The 16,991-nt window shown below is 45.5% G+C and overlaps 1 protein-coding gene and 2 non-coding genes across 3 annotated transcripts in view; all 3 read right to left on the reverse strand.

Annotated features, from left to right (window-relative positions):
* Positions 1 to 5,796, reverse strand: part of Wdr43 (WD repeat domain 43) — a 41,393-nt gene extending 35,597 nt beyond the window's left edge. Inside the window, exon 1 of the mRNA XM_051170161.1 lies at positions 5,535 to 5,796. Within this exon, the coding sequence (XP_051026118.1) occupies positions 5,535 to 5,762 (228 nt within the window). The 5' untranslated portion in view covers positions 5,763 to 5,796. The remainder of the gene's footprint in view (positions 1 to 5,534) is intronic.
* Positions 5,797 to 10,846: 5,050 nt separating this feature from the next.
* LOC127196912 (U6 spliceosomal RNA) lies at positions 10,847 to 10,956 on the reverse strand. Its single transcript, XR_007831573.1, has one exon. It is a non-coding gene; the product is annotated as a U6 spliceosomal RNA (small nuclear RNA).
* Positions 10,957 to 12,414: 1,458 nt separating this feature from the next.
* On the reverse strand, positions 12,415 to 12,486 carry Trnac-gca (transfer RNA cysteine (anticodon GCA)). Its single transcript has one exon. It is a non-coding gene; the product is annotated as a tRNA-Cys (tRNA).
* Positions 12,487 to 16,991: the final 4,505 nt, after the last annotated feature.

Below are 16,991 nucleotides of genomic sequence, written 5' to 3' on the forward strand. Positions count from 1 at the left end.
ACCCACTCCTATTAATTTCTTCAAGCTTTCCAACCTATATAAATAACCGTATGGTTTAAGTTTTAGTATAAAGGAGCCTTGGAAATCCATTCTTTTGGCATAAAGCAAGACTAATACTCTAGAAAAGGAACGTTCTTTTCTTTCTTTCTTTCTTTCTTTTTTGGTTTTTTTTTTTTGAGATTGGGTTTCCTAGAACTCTCTTTGTAGATTAGGCTGGCCTCGAACTCACAGCAATCCACCTGCCTCTGCCTCCCAAGTGCTGGAATTAAAGGCGTGCACCACCACTGCCCAGCAAAATGAATGTTTCTTACTCAGGCAGGGTCTCTGTTCTACAGCAAAGAAACCCAAAACAAACATAAATCCACTAAATCCAAGAATCACTGATGAAAGCTTCAGCACTGCCTGTGTGGAGAGAGAACCAAGGGAGAGAAGCAGCAATGGCACAGCATGCCTGTAACCCAGTACCTGGGAGGAGTCCCAGGCTAGCCTAAGCTACATGAGCAACTCTCAAAATAGACAGACAGGTCTATTGATCAGGGACTTCTAAAGCAGCCCGTCCCCGCCGCCACAAGATCCCTAAAGCACATTTTCCTTTTTTCCCTATTTTTTGTTGTCTTAGAGGAATACATCTGAAGAATTTAATTTATAAAACATTGACAAATAAAAATTGAAAGAATTAGCAAAAGTAACTGACTTTCAATAGCCCCAAAGCACAAATGTGATTTCTACACAAGGTTATGAACAGAAACACCTATTTCACAATAGGGGAGAAGGAGAACACTAACCTAGAGCACTTTAGATTTCCAATTTTCAGATTAGGAATGCTCAAACAGTAAGTGAAGACAAATATAAAACCCCAAACTTCTCGATTCTGAAACACCTCACAATCACAACCACTTTACCAAAGTGTCTTCTTTGTGGGTACAAGCCCTGGTCTCCATTACAGAAGAGCTTGAAGCCAGGCCAGGCTATCTAAGGCTGTCTAAAATAAAGAAAAGAGCTGGACATGGTGGCATTATGTCTTTAATTCAAGCACTTGGGAGACAGAGGCAGGAGGGTCTCTGAGCTCAAGGCAAACCTGATGTATATGGCAAGTTCCAGGACAGGACAGCCAGAGCTACAGTGTAAGCCTGTTTCAAAAAAAAACAAAAAAAAAAACAGAGCTGGGCGGTGGTGGTGCACACCTTCGATCCCAGCACTTGGAGGCGGAGGCAGGCGGACGTCTGTGAGGTCAAGGCTAGCCTGGTCTTGCTACACAAGAAATCCTGTCTTGAAAAACCTAAATAAAAGCCGGGCGTGGTGGCACACGCCTTTAATTTTAATCCCAGCACTCGGGAGGCAGAGGCAGGCGGATCGCTGTGAGTTTGAGGCCAGCCTGGTCTACAAAGTGAGTCCAGGATGGCCAAGGCTACACAGAAAAACCCTGTCTCGAAAAACAAAACAAACAAACAAAACAAAAGAAAGAAAAAAAAAAGAAAAACCTAAATAAGCCAGATGTGGTGGTGCACGCCAATCCTAGCATGTGGGAGGCGGACTGCTGAGTTCCAGGCCAACCTGGTCTACAACATGAGTCCAGGACTGCCAAAGCTACACAGAAAAACCCTGTCTCAAAAATAAAATAAAATAAAATAAAACCCAAAGTGTGCACGCCTGTGGGTATGGATGCTAAGTGCCCACAGACACAGGGTGTTAGATCAGATGTCTGGGCACGCACAGAGCTATAGGCCTGTGAGGCACTCGCTGGGTGCTGAGCTCCAGCCTGATGTCCTCTGACTGGGCCACAGCTACTTATTCTCTACTGCTATGCTATCTCAGCACCCCAAATCCAGTGTTTTAAGTACAACTCCACACAAGCAGCCCTGAACTGAGGTCAGCACTGCTGACTGCAGCCCCTTCTTACACTGCTCTATCTAAACTTTACACATACGCTCTCTCTTCCTCCAGAAACCTCTGGCTCCTCTTAAGTCACACTGTCAGACTGTCCATTTCTGTTAGTCATAGCTGTTCCCTCTAAAGAGCTCAGCATCACATCCCATGGACACCGACTGTACACACAAGCTGAAGGAGTGAAAAGGGTTGGCTGAGAATTTGGTTCAAGCATCTGTAATTGGAAAATCTGCATGAAGGCACTAGGAGTGAAAACTTAAGAGTTGGGAACATAACTCCAAGAGATGAGAATCAAAGTAGCTTAAATTCTTGCTAGAAATATCATCAGTGTTTGTGTCCTGCTCTAATGTCAGGTTCTAAGCTGCATGTGTTCGTGTTTCCAGAGCATGTGGTAGCTAACATCAGACAAGGCCAGACCGGTTATCTTTAGCAGGTAAGAGTACCACCATACACTGTCCTTGTAGCAAACTGACAGTTACTAAGCCAAGCACAGTACACCCATTGAACATCTTCACTGGAGAGCACAGCACCACATGAGTGCAGACACAGCATGTACTGACTCATGCAGTGACCCAGTCTTCCTACAACAATCATATACACTGCCTCACTGACCCCAAGGGCTCTGGACGTAGGATAGTATTATCGCTACTTCCACACTGGAGAGAGGAAGTCGCATGCCAGACCTGCCCAATACACTGGGAATATGGTCTTCATAATAACATCCTTTTTGTGTCTCATACTTTAAAAGCTCAAAGACATAAAATAAAAGGGGTTTAGTATGGTGAAATCATCTTAATGCTTAAAATAGCAGGGCACACAATCCAGGGAGACCAAAGCAGAGTTTGCGCAGCTGCCACAAACTTTGATCCATATCCTACCATAACTCACCCTCACTCCCCATTCTACCCTCTGCTCCAATCACAAAGCCAAGCCTTTTAATTCCACTGTTTGAAATATGTACAAAGTTAGTACAAGAAAACTGCTCCTCTAACTTCCCACGTGAAACTGATGCCTCAGCTAAGTCACACACCCAGGATGGGAACGGATTCTCTCCGCAGTGATCCTGGCCCTCAATTCTATGACTAAAGTACAAGGGTAACAGTGTAAGGGCACTGGGCTAGGAGGCAGTACTAGGATCCTAGTGCCACTAATTTATTAATGATCAAGGCTCTGATTAAGCCATGTAGCTTCCTGAGCCCTGACTGACTCAATCAAGTGCTATCAGCTTTCCTGCTTTATTTTTGATTTTGTGGTGATACTGATTAAACCCAGGGCCTTTCATGTAGTAGGCAAGTATTCTATCTCTGAGCTACATCCTCCCCTAACTCAATTCTTTTTAATGCAGTAATTTCAGGACATTTAGTAGTTACATAGCAAAAATGGCAACATCTAGATAAAAGGAAAGTGAAACTTACTAACGCTGGGGGCAGGCCTTGCTGACTGAAGCCAGGATTCCGGGTATGCTAATGGCATGTCCTTCTGCGCTACACACCCAGCACACCACTTTAGCCTCATCCCCAGAGCTCAGGTCAGACGCTGAGGAGCTTTGCTGAAAAGTTAGAAAAGCTAGGCTCCTTTTTAAATGCTTTTGTTACTACTGTATCACAATGGATGAATACATATAAAATCCAAACCGTGACTTCTGAAACTTGGATTTCATTCTGGAGCATAAAAGACTGAAAGTCAACAGGAAAGCAAAGTGAATGAAGTTTATCTAATATTAACTCTCTGTTGCAGACAACCAAGAACTGGGTCATAAAGACGGTGTTCCGTGTCTAGTTCCTCTGGGGCTTTATTGATATTGCTTACTTTACATACCTTGCACAACTATACAAATGCATGATACTAACACCAATAACAATTAATTTTGCATTTAAAACACCATATACAGGGCTGGAGAGATGGCTCAGAGGTTAAGAGCACTGTCTGTTCTTCCAAAGGACCTGAGTTCAATTCCCAGCAACCACATGGGGGCTCACAATTCATCTATAATGAAACCTGCACTCTTCTGATGTGCAGGCATACCTGCGGGCAGAATACTATATAAATAAACAAAAACCATATACTATTCTAAGTGTTTCTGCATTATTAAATATACTACCTTTCACAACTACTCGGTGAAGTTGGTATAATTATCCTGCTATAAATAGGAAACACGGGGCCAGGCATGGTGGAGCACCCCTTTAACCTGCACTCAGGAGGCAGAAGCAGGTGGATCTCTATGAGTTCGAGGCCAGCCTGGTCTACTAAGCAAGTCCAGGACAGCCAAGGCTACACAGAGAAACCCTGTCTCAAAAACCAAATAAACAAGTAAATATGAGACAAAACCCACAATTATTACAGAGGCTGGACTCAAACTCCACAGCCTGGGCACATGCACTTAACTAAGCACTGCTCTGCATTTTCTGAGTGTGAGTACTCGTGCCGCTTTAAAGGGCTGAAAGACTACAAAGAAAACTTTATAAAGTAAAAAGTGCTGCAGTTCCAATACTGACAATTATAACTTCTTCAAAAATTTGATTATGTTTGACCTATATGGCCTGATAGATTCGTGCTGTCACTGAAACTGGAAAATGTAACTTAAAAATCTCATCAATAGCTAAACATACTAACCCAAAGTACAGCAAGTTAGATATAAGCCCAACAACTTCCAACCCAAAAAGTTAGGCGTAAGTTTTCTCTGGCGATCGGAAAGAGTAAGCTATCCTAAACACTAACTTTAACACCAGTGACAGGAAAACGTCACATAATTTTAGAATACCTTCCAGTTCCAGATCACACAGAAGTGATCCCTTTTGCCAACCTACTGCCTAACTGCAGCAACCACGTGCGTGTTGAGATGTAAGCGAGTGAACAGCATTTACCTGACAGCGAAAAGGAATCCCTAACTCCGCAGTTTCCCAACTACGGAGGGGAGGGGGGACGGGGGGGTAGGACGGGGGACGCGATGGACGTCATACACCTTAAAGCGGGCGATCCTACTACTTCACTTTGCCTCTGCATCCTATGCAGCCCTCAGGATGAGAGAGAAAGGCTACAAAGGTGGAACTGGGCAGAAGTTAAACGGCTGAGGATGAAAGGACGCTAGGAAAGTAAAGCGTGTGTGCAAGTGAGACTCCCACAACCTAGAGGTAGAAGAGAACACGTGTTGAACACGCATCCAAGTAAAGGGGCTCTCCCGGAAGGAAAGAACACAAGACTTTTTGCACATTCCAACTGCCCAAAACAATACCAATACCCCGGGGTTTGGGATGCGGAAGCACAGACACTGTCCTAAAGTACGCAGAGAGCAATTGTGATGGGGACACGCTGAGAAGCCGGGCCTGGAAGTCTGAAGCCGCCCCCGAGGGGCCAAAGGGCTTCGGTGAACATGGCGGCCCCGCGACAGCCCCGGCGAGACCTCACGGAGACCACGGGAGCGGGCCGCACCCTCTCACTAGCCCCCCTCGGGACAGGCCGCGCTCTCAAGCCGCGGCGTGGGGGGGGGGGCCAGAGCGCGCCGCCGCCGTCCCCGCTCCCCCTCGCCTCCTCGCCCGCCCGGGCCGCCGTGGGCCACGCGGGACGTGGTGCCACGCGCCGCCCAGCCCGGGACGCCGCAGCCCGGCCGGGGAGGGCGCCGTCCCCGCCGCCGTCCCGGTCGCTCCTACCTTGGCCTGCAGCCGCGCTGGCGCCCAGGCCAGGCAGGTGCAGGTACCGCTGAGGTGCGCGGAAGGGACGTACTCCTGGTGCAGCCGGTTGCTGGCTGTCTCCCACACCCGCAAGTGACCGTCGCTAGAGGCTAAGGCGAAGTAGGCCTGACCGTCCGGCGAGAAGGCGCAGGGGACCCCCGCCGGGGCCAAGGGGTCGCAGCTACCACCGCCGCCACCGGCCGCCATTGCTGCTCTTGCTCCGCGGCAGCCACGTGTTCGCCCGGGCGCAGGCGCACCGGCGCGGGGCGGGGCCTGGGGAGAGGAAGTGGGGCGGAGGGAACGCTGAGAGCCCAGGGAGTGGCTGGTCGTGACGCAGGCGAGCGTTGAGCGGGGCCCGCCCTGTGGACGGTGGCTCGGCAGGACCAATCCTAACTTGCTCTGAGAAGGAAGAGCTTTGGGGAAGCGATTGCATGTTGTAGAACAAGGCCCTTTTAAAAAATATGTTCTGTGAAATACCTAGACGAAATGTTTAAGACGTAAGTACTTAGATCACCAAGATTGTAACAACTATTTCCATCTTCCTTTAGTCTCTTCGAACACATAGTTGTGCACATACAGTAATTATCCAGTCGTGGTGCTTTCAAAGCTTGGAGAAGCAAGATGCCTATTTTAGCTGTGTTAACATAGATATATATGCTATTGGAAACGAGGGGAGGGCAATCTGAATGTGAATAAAGAAGCCTTGTGGGCCCGGGCGTGGTAACGCGCTCCCTTAATCCCAGGAGGCAGAGGCAGCCGCATCTCTGTGAGTTCGAGACCAGCCTGGTCTACGGCGTGAGTTCAAGACAGCAGAGAAATCAATCCTATCTCGAAAAACGAAGGAGGAGGAAGAGGGGATGGAAGAAGAAGAAGAAGAAAAGAAGAAACTGTACAGCCGGGCGTGATGATGCACACCTTTACTCCCAAGAGACAGAGGCAGGTTGATCTCTGTGAGTTTGAGGCCCGCCCAGTCTACAGAGAGAATTCCAGGACAGCCAGGGCTGCATAGAAAGACACTAACTTAAAGAAAAGAAAGAAAGAAAGAAAGAGAAAACCCGGAAAGAAGTGCAGAATTCTCCCCTAAGGGCTAAGGATTAGCTCTCAGTATACAGCAAGTCCAGGATTACCAACATCCTGATAACTGCACTCAAGTAGGCAGAGGCAGCCGGATCTCTGTGAGTTCGAAGCCAGGCTGGTCTACAAATCGAGTCCAGGATAGCCAGGGCTACACAGAGAATCCTGTCTCGGAAAAACAAAACAAACAAACAAACAAACAGACAATGGGGCAAACAAACAAAAAAGCAGACAATGGGGCAAAAGCACTAAATCTCAGCTGTGTGTAATATATGATCCATATGATTGGCAAATCCATAGCTACTAATAAAAGCATACAGCTGAGCTATTAGAGTGACTTTGGAAAACTTAAACGTAAAAAACCAGAGTTCACTATTTAAGAAAACTGCCCAGGGGCTGGAGCAATGGGTCAGAGGTTAAAAGCATTGGCTGCTCTTCCAGAGCTCCTGAGTTCCAATTCCCAGCAACCAGATGGTGGCTCACAGCCATCTATAATGAGGTCTGGTGCCCTCTTCTGGCATGCAAGTGTACATGTAGGCAAAGTACTGTGTACATAAATAAATAAATCTTTAAAAAAAAAAAGAAAGAAAGAAAAAAAAAAACTTCCCAGAATTCTGTTTTGTTTGTTTGTTTTTTGAAGTATATTTTGGAGATAATCAAAAAACAAGGATTAAGATAAACAGCTGCATTATGCAGCCTGGAGCAGTGGCACATGCGTTTAATCCCAGCACTAAGGAAAGCAGAGACAGATGGATCTCTATGAGTTCAAGGCCAGCCTGGTCTACAAAGCTACACAGAGAAACCCTGTCTCAAAAAATAAATAGCTAGCCGGGCGTGGTGGCACACGCCTTTAATCTCAGCACTCGGGAGGCAGAGGCAGGCGGATTGCTGTGAATTCGAGGCCAGCCTGGACTACAAAAGCGAGTCTAGGACAGCCAATGCTACACAGAGAAACCCTGTCTCGAAAAACCCAAAAATAAATAAATAAATAAATAGCTGAGCGGTGGTGGCACACACGCCTTTAATCCCAGCACTTGGGAGGCAGAGGCGGGCAGATCGCTGTGAGTTTGAGGCCAGCCTGGTCTACAAAGTGAGTCCAGAACAGTCAAGGCTACACAGAGAAACCCTGCCTCAGAAAAAAAAAGGGGGGGAGGAAACAAAAAACAAAAAAGACTTATCAAGCCCTAAATCCAGTTGCGTGGATCGTATGCTCTGAGAACTTAGCTGAGAACAGGTTCTTGCAGGGTAGTGTCTCTGGCACATGGCATGTGCATGCTCTCCACAAATGACATCAAATCCGAATCTTTCTGCCTCTTTGACTTTCCCAAGCTCACTGGTCTCCACATTCTCCCTACAGCACAGATATAGGTGAAAGCTACTTTTATTTCCTTGTTTGGATGATAGAAATTTGAAAAATGGATCAGGATGGTGGCAGTGCACGTTTTGTTTTGTTTTAGGTTTTTCAAGACAGCGTCTCTCTGTCAGCAGCCATGGCTGTCCTAGACTCGCTTTGTAGACCAGGCTGGCCTTGAACTCACCGCCATCCGCCTGTCTCTGCCTCCTGAGTGCTGGGATTAAAGGTGTGCGGCGACACATTTTTAAACACAGCACTCAGGAGGCAGAGGTAGGCAGATCTCTGAGTTCGAGGCCATCCTGGTCCACAAAGTGAGTTTCAGGACAGCCAGCACTACACAATAAACCCTATCTCAAAAAAAATAAATGAAAAAAAAAATACTGTCTAGAAAGTTAATGACATTTGCACAGATGTGTCCATTTAAGGAATGTGACAACATAGATTTTGGGATCCTCTTCTCTCATTTAGGAGCAGAGGAATTGGTACGTTCAATAGTTCAGTGACTTTGAGAGCTCTTGTTCTCTCTGTCTCTGAGTGTTTTTCTATTTCAAGCAACATGTCTCTGAGTGTTTTCCTATTTCAAGCGACATCACAAACAGATGTATTTTTTTAAAGATTTATTTATTATTTATACAGTATCCTGCCCACATGTGTGCCTGCCCACCACAAGAAGGCACCAGATCTCATTACAGATGGTTGTAAGCCACCATGTGGTTGCTGGGATTTGAACTTGGGACCTTTGTAAGAGCGGACAGTGGGCTGGAGAAATGGCTCAGGGGTTTAAGAGCACAGATGTATTTTTCAGGCAAGCCACTGGGAGGGAAGCAAAGCTATGGCTTTGTTTTGCAACTTCCCTTCATCCATTCCGTCACAACTTGTGCTAGGACCTCAGGGATACAATGTGGGATAAGAGAGATCTGTTCTCTGAACTCAAAAGCATAATGAAGCCTAGGGGATGCACACCATATCCAAACAATCCAGCCCGTCAGTAATGGAGATGAGGAAATGCCCAAGGCAAATAGAGAGTAGTCTGGAATGGACAGATTCAGGACAATGCTCTCTGTGGGAATTCATGGACCACATTTCCAAGGACACTTTTTCGGTTTGGTTTGGTTTTTTGAAAGAGGGTTTCTCTGTGTAGCCCTGGCTGTCCTGGACTCCCTTTGTAGACCAGGCTGGCCTCAAACTCACAGAGATCCGGCTGCCTCTGCCTCCCAAGTGCTGGGATTACAGGTGTGCACCACAGTGCCCTACTGACACTTTCTTATAGTTGTACTGCACTGTTTCAGCTCATAGAGCATTTTATGATGTGCTGCTTCTTCTTCCTCTTCTTCTTCTTCTTCTTCTTCTTCTTCTTCTTCTTCTTCTTCTTCTTCTTCTTCTATCTACTTACAAGGCCAAATGCCAAAATTAGAAGTCATGAAACCCACCAATGTTCATTGGATGGTTTTATGCTCAAAGCAGAATGTGATAAACAGAAAAGAAATGTAAGCAGGGACCAGAGAGATGAGATGGCTCAGAGGTTAAAAGCACTTGCTGCTTTTGTAGAGAACCCCTGTTCTGTTTCAGCACCTACATGGTGGCTTGTAAACTGTCTGTAACCCCAGTTTCAGGGGATCGGATGCCCTCTTCTGGCCTTTGAGAACACCAGGCATACATATGGTAGACACACGTGCACGTAAAGCAAAACATTCATATACATAATTTTTGAAAGTAATGTAATAAAATTATTACAGAAATTTATAGGGCAGCATGTCAAATTCAGTTTTCAGAGACAAAATGAGGCAAACTTAAAGAATATGAATAGAACTTTTTTTTCTGGTGGTAGTGAGGCTTAAATTCAAGACCTAAGCTGGACGTGCAATTAATTTTGGAGCAGCTACAATCCCAGACTATGAATGTTTTTTTGTTGTTTATTTATTTGTTGTTTGTTTTGAGACAGGGTTTCTCTGTAAGTGTTGAGTTTAAAGGTGTATGTTACAACCACCCAACTAATCTTTCTTCCTTCCTTTCTTTCTTTCTTTCTTTTTTCCCCGAGACAGGGTTTCTCTGTGTAATAGCCCTGGCTGTCCTGGATTCACTTTTGTAGAACAGGCTGGCCTCCAACTCACAGAGATCCACCTTCCTCTGCCACCTGAGTGCTGGGATTACAGGTGTGAGCCACCATATCTGGCTTTGTTTTTTCATTTTTAAAAGGCTTTTTCTTTATTTCTAGTTTTGTGTGTATGGGTGAGTGTCTGCATGTATGTCTGTGTGTCACTTGCATGCGTGGTGACTGAGACAAGGTTTTCTCTCCATTGGCCTTTGGTGTTGTTGAGGGTTTTTAGTTTAGTTTAGTTTAGTTTAGTTTCTTGAGACAGGGTTTCTCTGTATAGCCTTGGCTGTCCTGGACTCACTTTGTAGACCAGGCTAGCGTTGAACTTACAGAGATTCGCCTGCCTCTACCTCCCTGAGTGCTGGGATTACAGGCATGAGCCACTATGCCCAGCTTGGCCTGTGTTGTTTTTAATAAAATATTTTTTTATTTTTATTTTTATTTTATTTTATTTTTGTTTTTAATAAAATCTTAATCATTCGATTTTACCAGATGCTGGAGTGAAAGCCTGCTAGCCCAGAGGTACTGAGAAAGCTCCCAGCTGACCTTCTTCCTCAGCTGGTTTCATCAAAGTCTTCCTCTCCATGCCATCTCAAAAACAAAACCAAAACAAAACAAAAACTCTCAAACTGAATGTCCCTCCATTCTATTTCCTATGCATCTCTCCATCTGTCCTGACTTCCTCTTACTCTCTGGTTTTTTCCTATGTTCATTCCCTGTCAACTGGTTGCTTTGCCTCTTGACCTATGGTTGATCTTTTTAAAAATTTTAAATATGGAACGCTTCATGAGATTGTGTGTCATCATCCTTGCACTGGGGCCATGCTAATCTCCTCTGTATTGTTCCAACTTTAGTATTCGTGCTGCTGAAGCAAGCACCGATGGTTGACTTTATTTAATCCTGTTTACAAGCAGAAAGCTCTTGGATTAAAGGTTTGTGCTAGTGCTCAGCCACACTACAGGTAGAAACAGGTTTTTCCAGTAAACAATACAATCTCAGGGTTCACCTGTCCTGCAACAGGCCTGGAACTCAACTGATGAGCCAGGCTCCCTGGCTAGTGAGTGCCGGGAGATCTGCCTCCCTAAGATCAGAATTGCATAAGTAAATATGTGCCACCATGCCTTGCTTTAAAAAATATATTTGGGGGGGGCGGGAAATGAGTACTACAAAATATGTGTTGGTGTCAAAGGAGAACCCAGGAAAGTCTGCTCCTCCATCGGGTTCCTAGGATAGAATCTAGTCATCAGTCTCTGGGGGCAGGTGCCTTTATCTACTGAGCCATCTCGCTGCCCCTCTCTCTTTTACATATGGGTTCTGGAAATTGAACTCAGTCCCCAGTTCTTGCAAAGCAACCACTCTCCCTACTGAGCTATCACCCCAGCCCTTGGTTTCTCTTTAGAAAGGGTGTGTGGTATAATCAACCATGGTTGCTGAGTTTGGTTGACCTAGTTAGAAATCCCACTATTCCATTTCTCAGCTAGCTTGTCAGGGACGTTGCTGAAGCCATTTAAACTCCTCCTTATAGTAAATCAGAAATGCTGATTTCTAATTGAGTTGGGAAGTTTCAATATATGTGCATGGTAGTTCCTGCTTCTCAATAAACTTGTGCCCAGTGATTAAGCAAACAGACATTAATGATATTTAAATTTGGGTGCAAAAAGTAACTTTAGTTTTGTTGTTGTTTTTGTTTTGTTTGTTCGTTTGTTTGTTTTCGAGACAGGGTTTTTCTTGTGGTCCTGGACTCGCTTTGTAGACCAGGCTGACCTCGAACTCACAGAGATCCACCTGCCTCTGCCTCCCGAGTGCTGGGAAGTAACTTCAGTTTTGAGAAGTGTCTATTTAGTTTGGGTTTGTTTGTTTGTTTGTTGTTGTTGTTTTCTTATTTGTTTGCTTGTTTTGGTTTTGGTTCTTTTTGTTTGTTTCGGGGTTTTTTTTTTTTGTTTGTTTGCTTGTTTTTTGTTTTTGTTTTTCTTTTTTTGTTTGTTTGTTTTTCCGAAACAGGGTTTCTCTGTGTAACAGACCTGGCTGTCCTAGACTTGCTTTAGTAGACCAGGCTGGCCTCCAATTCACAGAGATCTGTGCCTCTGCCTCTCTAGTTCTGGGATTAAAGATGTGTGCCTCCACGCCCGACATCTATTTATGTTTTTGTTTTGGAGGCTAAAAAAATTATGTTGTTTGATTTTTTAAAAATTTTGTTGGACAAGCACACAGTAAATAGTGTAGCTGTAGCTATGAATAGGTCTTGAACTCATAGATATCCACCTGTCTTTGCTTCTAGAGTGCTGGGATTGTGCTACCATGCGTGTCTTCAGTTAGTTCCCAATACTGAAAAAGTAAGGGGGCACCTGGATTTGAACCAGGGACCTCTTGATCTGCAGTCAAATGCTCTACCACTGAGCTATACCCCCAGCTGCTCTGTTGTCTTACTCTGGCTTTGTGGACACTCTGGATCTTGGGCTGTGGCGGAACAGGCAGGCCCAACCCATTCGAAAAAGATCTGCCAGTCATCAGCAAGGTATGCTGGTCAGCAAGGAGTGAGTCCTACAACGTCTGACCAATGAATCTCAGGGCCGGTTTAATTTTTATTCTTAGTGATTTAAATCTGGTAGAAAATTTCTCAGGCTCCACAAAGCTCGATGTTTAGTCTTTCCTGGTCCTCCTGTCCCTAGGAGGCAGCGGAGGTTGGTAAACAGTAAATTCTGTATTATGCCACTTGGGAAAAGCAAGAACTTTAGCCTGGGGTCAACGTGCCCCAGGATCCACCCATCTGCTGGACTCAGGGCCAGTGACGCACTCAGTCAGCGACGCCAGTGCTCCCGAGCCTTCACTACCCCGAAAGCAGGCGAAGGGTCTGGGATGCCGTTGTGTCACACGTGTGCGACAGCACTTGTTCAGGTCGTCAGGGTCTGGTAGGACTCTGTGCTTCTTCCTTGTAAGGCTGAGGCTCTTTCCCAGGCAGCCGAAGCTCGGAGCCGATTCAGTCCTGTTCGAACTTGGGGCGGTGGTGCCTTGTGAGGGAGCACGGTTTCGTGTTGCGGGTCCTTGCGGGGAGACGAGCGAGGTGGAGAACCTGGGCGCCGGTTGTCCTCACCTCTTGCTCCCGGCATCCGGATTGTTGGATATTGTCTGGCTCTGCAACGTCGGACACTTGAAGAGTAACGGGGATGGGGACAAATCCCTTTCAACGAGGTCGGGGACAAGTTCCCTGGCTAGATCCTGACGACTTCTCCCGTAAGCGTTTTCTGCGGAGGCCGGCTTTGGAGGATTGTGTATCATTGATGGAAGAGGGCCCACCATAACATCCAGAAGTGCGTGCCATGGGGATTAGGTGTGTGTGGGTTCCAGGAAGGGCAAGGATGGGCGCATTACCACGGTTCTCATCACGGAACGTTGCAAGTTTTCAACATACTGGATTTTTAAACTTGTTCAGATACTGATAACTTTAGAAAGAAACCATTTAAATTTGATATCCGTTACTCCCTTATCTAAAATGAAAATTATGCTAGTTTACTCTTAGAATGATGTGAACGCTCTAAACAGAGGCTTACCTGTTTGTTCTCCGTAGCTATTAAATGTTTGTATTCAATACTTAAGAGGATGTTGAACGATTTAGGGGTAAACTTTGTAGTACTGTTGTGCTGGTATTTTTAAAAAGGTGTGTGTGTGTGTGTGTGTGGAGTGTGGAAATCAAAGGGTAACTCTCCTAGAGTCGGTTCTCTTCTGCCACCTTGTGAGATCTTGGAATCAAATTCGGGTTACCAGGCTTGCCCACAGTGTATCAACTGGGCGAGCCATCTTGCAGGCTCCGTAGTGGTATTTTAATAACGATACTTAATATGGTATGTTACTGGAAATATATCATCACATATATAGTTTTATGTTAGGGTTAGGGATTTAAGAGTAGTAGATGGCGTGCCTGGAGTGCACCCCAAGTCCTGGGTTCTTTTTCTCTAGGAGATGCACATCAATGACTATGCACCCAGATAGGACACCAACAGACCAAAGAAACAATTCCATCCAAGTCCAGGTTGGTGAGCCAGTGTGATTATTGGGCTTAAATACTGATGCGTGGGGATGCCAAAGAGCTGCATCCTGGAAAAGCCCCATGGGTGACTACTTTCTAAAGCCATCACTGGAGTCCAAGTAAACCTTCCACTCTTACATGCTGTGCCACCCCAAAACCAAGTGAAGCTGCAGTTGAGAGGAGGGGGGAAAGCAGGTTTTGGTGGGTGAGCAGGCGTGGGTGGGGGGGTAAAACTCCCCCTTCATCCCCTTGCTCCACTTCAAGGAGGGAACGTTACTAGGGCATCCTTGGGATAGTTTGAGATCTCAGTTGGGTAATCACAGCTTCTCTGATCTCAAGACTACAGAGGTCCTATCTGCCTAGGGATGGCAGATCCTCTACACTTCTACCCCAGCCCCACAGAACACAGCCAAGCCATGGAGATGTGTCACCACTGTGTATCTGGTCACTTTGGCTTTTATTACTTTTTTTTTTTTTTAAGTATGAGTGCTCTGTCTGCATGTAGAAGAGGGCACCATATCTCATTATGGATGGTTGTGAACCACCATGTGGTTGCTCGGAGTTGAACTCAGAACCTCTGGAAGAGCAGACAGTGCTCTTAACCCCTGAACCAAATCTCCAGCCGCCACTTTGGCTTTTAATTAGACAACTAGGCAAGGCATGGTGGTGCATGCCTTCAGCATGTAGTCGCAGGCAGAGGCAGGAAAGTTACTGGGAGATTGGGCCAGCCTAGTCTACATAGCAAGGTTTCAACTCCTGAATATTATAGTTCTAAATTAATCTTTTTTGGGGGGAAATGAGGAACACAGGGTTTCTCTGTGTAGTCCTGGCTGTCCTGTAACGCACTCTGTAGACCAGTCTGGCCTTGAACTCACAGAGGTCCACCTCCCTCTGCCTGCTGAGTGCTGGGATTAAATGCATACAGCCCCCCTATACCCACACCCCTGGCTGAGTTTTGAATTTTTATTTTATCAAGCAAAATACTTCTTGGCCAGGGCCAGTGTCCAATCCACGTTCCATTCCTTTTTTTTTTTTTTTTTTTAATTTTCTCCAACAGTAGTATAAGGTGAGAATGGTGCTTGCATGTATTTATGAGTCACCCACACTATACTTCCGTCACAGGATACAAATGGTACTATTGCTGATGGCCGTCAGCCCAGGGGACACTGTTTTGGAAGTAGACACAGGCTCTTGTGGACTGAGCTTATTTTTGTCCAGAGCAGGTAAGACTGCAGTAAAGAAAGGAGGCCATGGGAAGGAGGAGACAGATGGATCTCCAGTGCTCCATGGTTACCCAGTCCAGTAGAATCGGTGAGCTCCAGGTTGGAGACTGTGTCTCAAAAAATAGGTGGAAAGCAGAAGAGGAAGACACCCAGTGTGTCACCCCCTGAAACTCACTGCATGTAAGTACTCTCCAGGAATGTACACAGACGTGGATGCTCACAAACATGGAAGGCTCAACCTCACCTATAATTTAAAGAAAGTGAAAATTGTGCACTGGTAGGCCAGGCATGGAAGCATGTAACTATATCTCTGCACTGTGGAGAATTGCCAGTTCTAGGTTAACCTGGCTCCATAGTGAGTTCTAGGATAGCCTGGGCTACACAAGAGCCTGTCGCAAAAAAAAAGAAGAGAAAAGAAAACAATGACAAACTATTCACATTTTAGATTGACACATGTAAAATGTTGGGTATGTGTTGGGGTTGTATGGAGAAATAGGCACTCTAGTACACTACTGTTTGATAAATAAATTGATGCCAGCTTTTTTTCCCTATTATTTCTTTATTTTTAGTGCATTGGTGTTTTGCCTACATGTGTGTCTGTGTAAGGGTGTCAGGTCTTGGAGTTACAGACAGTTGTGAGTTGCCATGTGGGTGCTGGCGATTGAACCTGGGTCCTCTGGAAGAGCAGTCAGTGCTCTTAACCGCTGAGCCATCTCTCCAGCCTCTGGTGCCAGTTTTTTAACAGAAGAACTATACTTTTCTTTTTTCAGTTTTTTGAGACAGGGTTTCTCTGTGTAGCCTTGGCTGTCCTGGACTCACTTTGTAGACGAGGCTGGCCTCGAACTCACAGAGATCCATCTGCCTCTGTCTCCCTAGTGCTGGGACTAAAGGCTCATGCCACCACCGCCTCATATTTTTCAGTATAAAACTTTACATGCCCTGTGAGCTTAATCTGTAATTGATTGCCATTACGCCGATTTAGGCAGAAGAATATTCCCTGAATTATTTGTATCAGAGTGAGATTAGAAACGGGTAAATGGGAGCTGGAGAGATGGCTCAGGGGTTAAGAGCCCTGTCTGCTCTTCCAGAGGTCCTTAGTTCAATTCCCAGTAACCACATGGTGGCTCACACCCATCTATACTGGGATCTGATGCCCTCTTCTGGTGTGCAGGTATACATGAAGGCAGAACACTCATATACATTAAATGAATAAGTCTTAGGAAAGAAAGAGAGAAAGAAAGAAAGAAAGAAAGAAAGGAAGGAAGAAAGGTTAATGTTTATCAGGAAGCTACTGGATGAATAAATCATGGACTACAGAAGTTAATATACTGCTGAAATGACAGTGTTAATAAGAAAAGTAGGGGCTGGAGAGATGGCTCAGCGGTTAAGAGCACTGACTGCTCTTCCAGAGGTCATGAGTTCAATTCCCAGCAACCACATGGTGGCTCACAGCCATCTATAATGTGATCTGATGTGCATTGTATACATAATAAGTAAATCTTTAAAAAAAAAAAAAGAAAGAAAGAAAAGTAAAGGACAGTGTGGTTTAGCCATACTACAGATTCCTTGCAGGTTTGTATACATAAAGCTGTCGCAGGAAGGGCCAGTGCCTACTACTATGGCTGCCCCCAAAGAGGACAATTTGGGGTTAAGGACTGGGAAGAAA

Source organism: Acomys russatus, chromosome 1 (assembly GCF_903995435.1).
Source record: "Acomys russatus chromosome 1, mAcoRus1.1, whole genome shotgun sequence".
Lineage (NCBI taxonomy): Eukaryota > Metazoa > Chordata > Mammalia > Rodentia > Muridae > Acomys > Acomys russatus.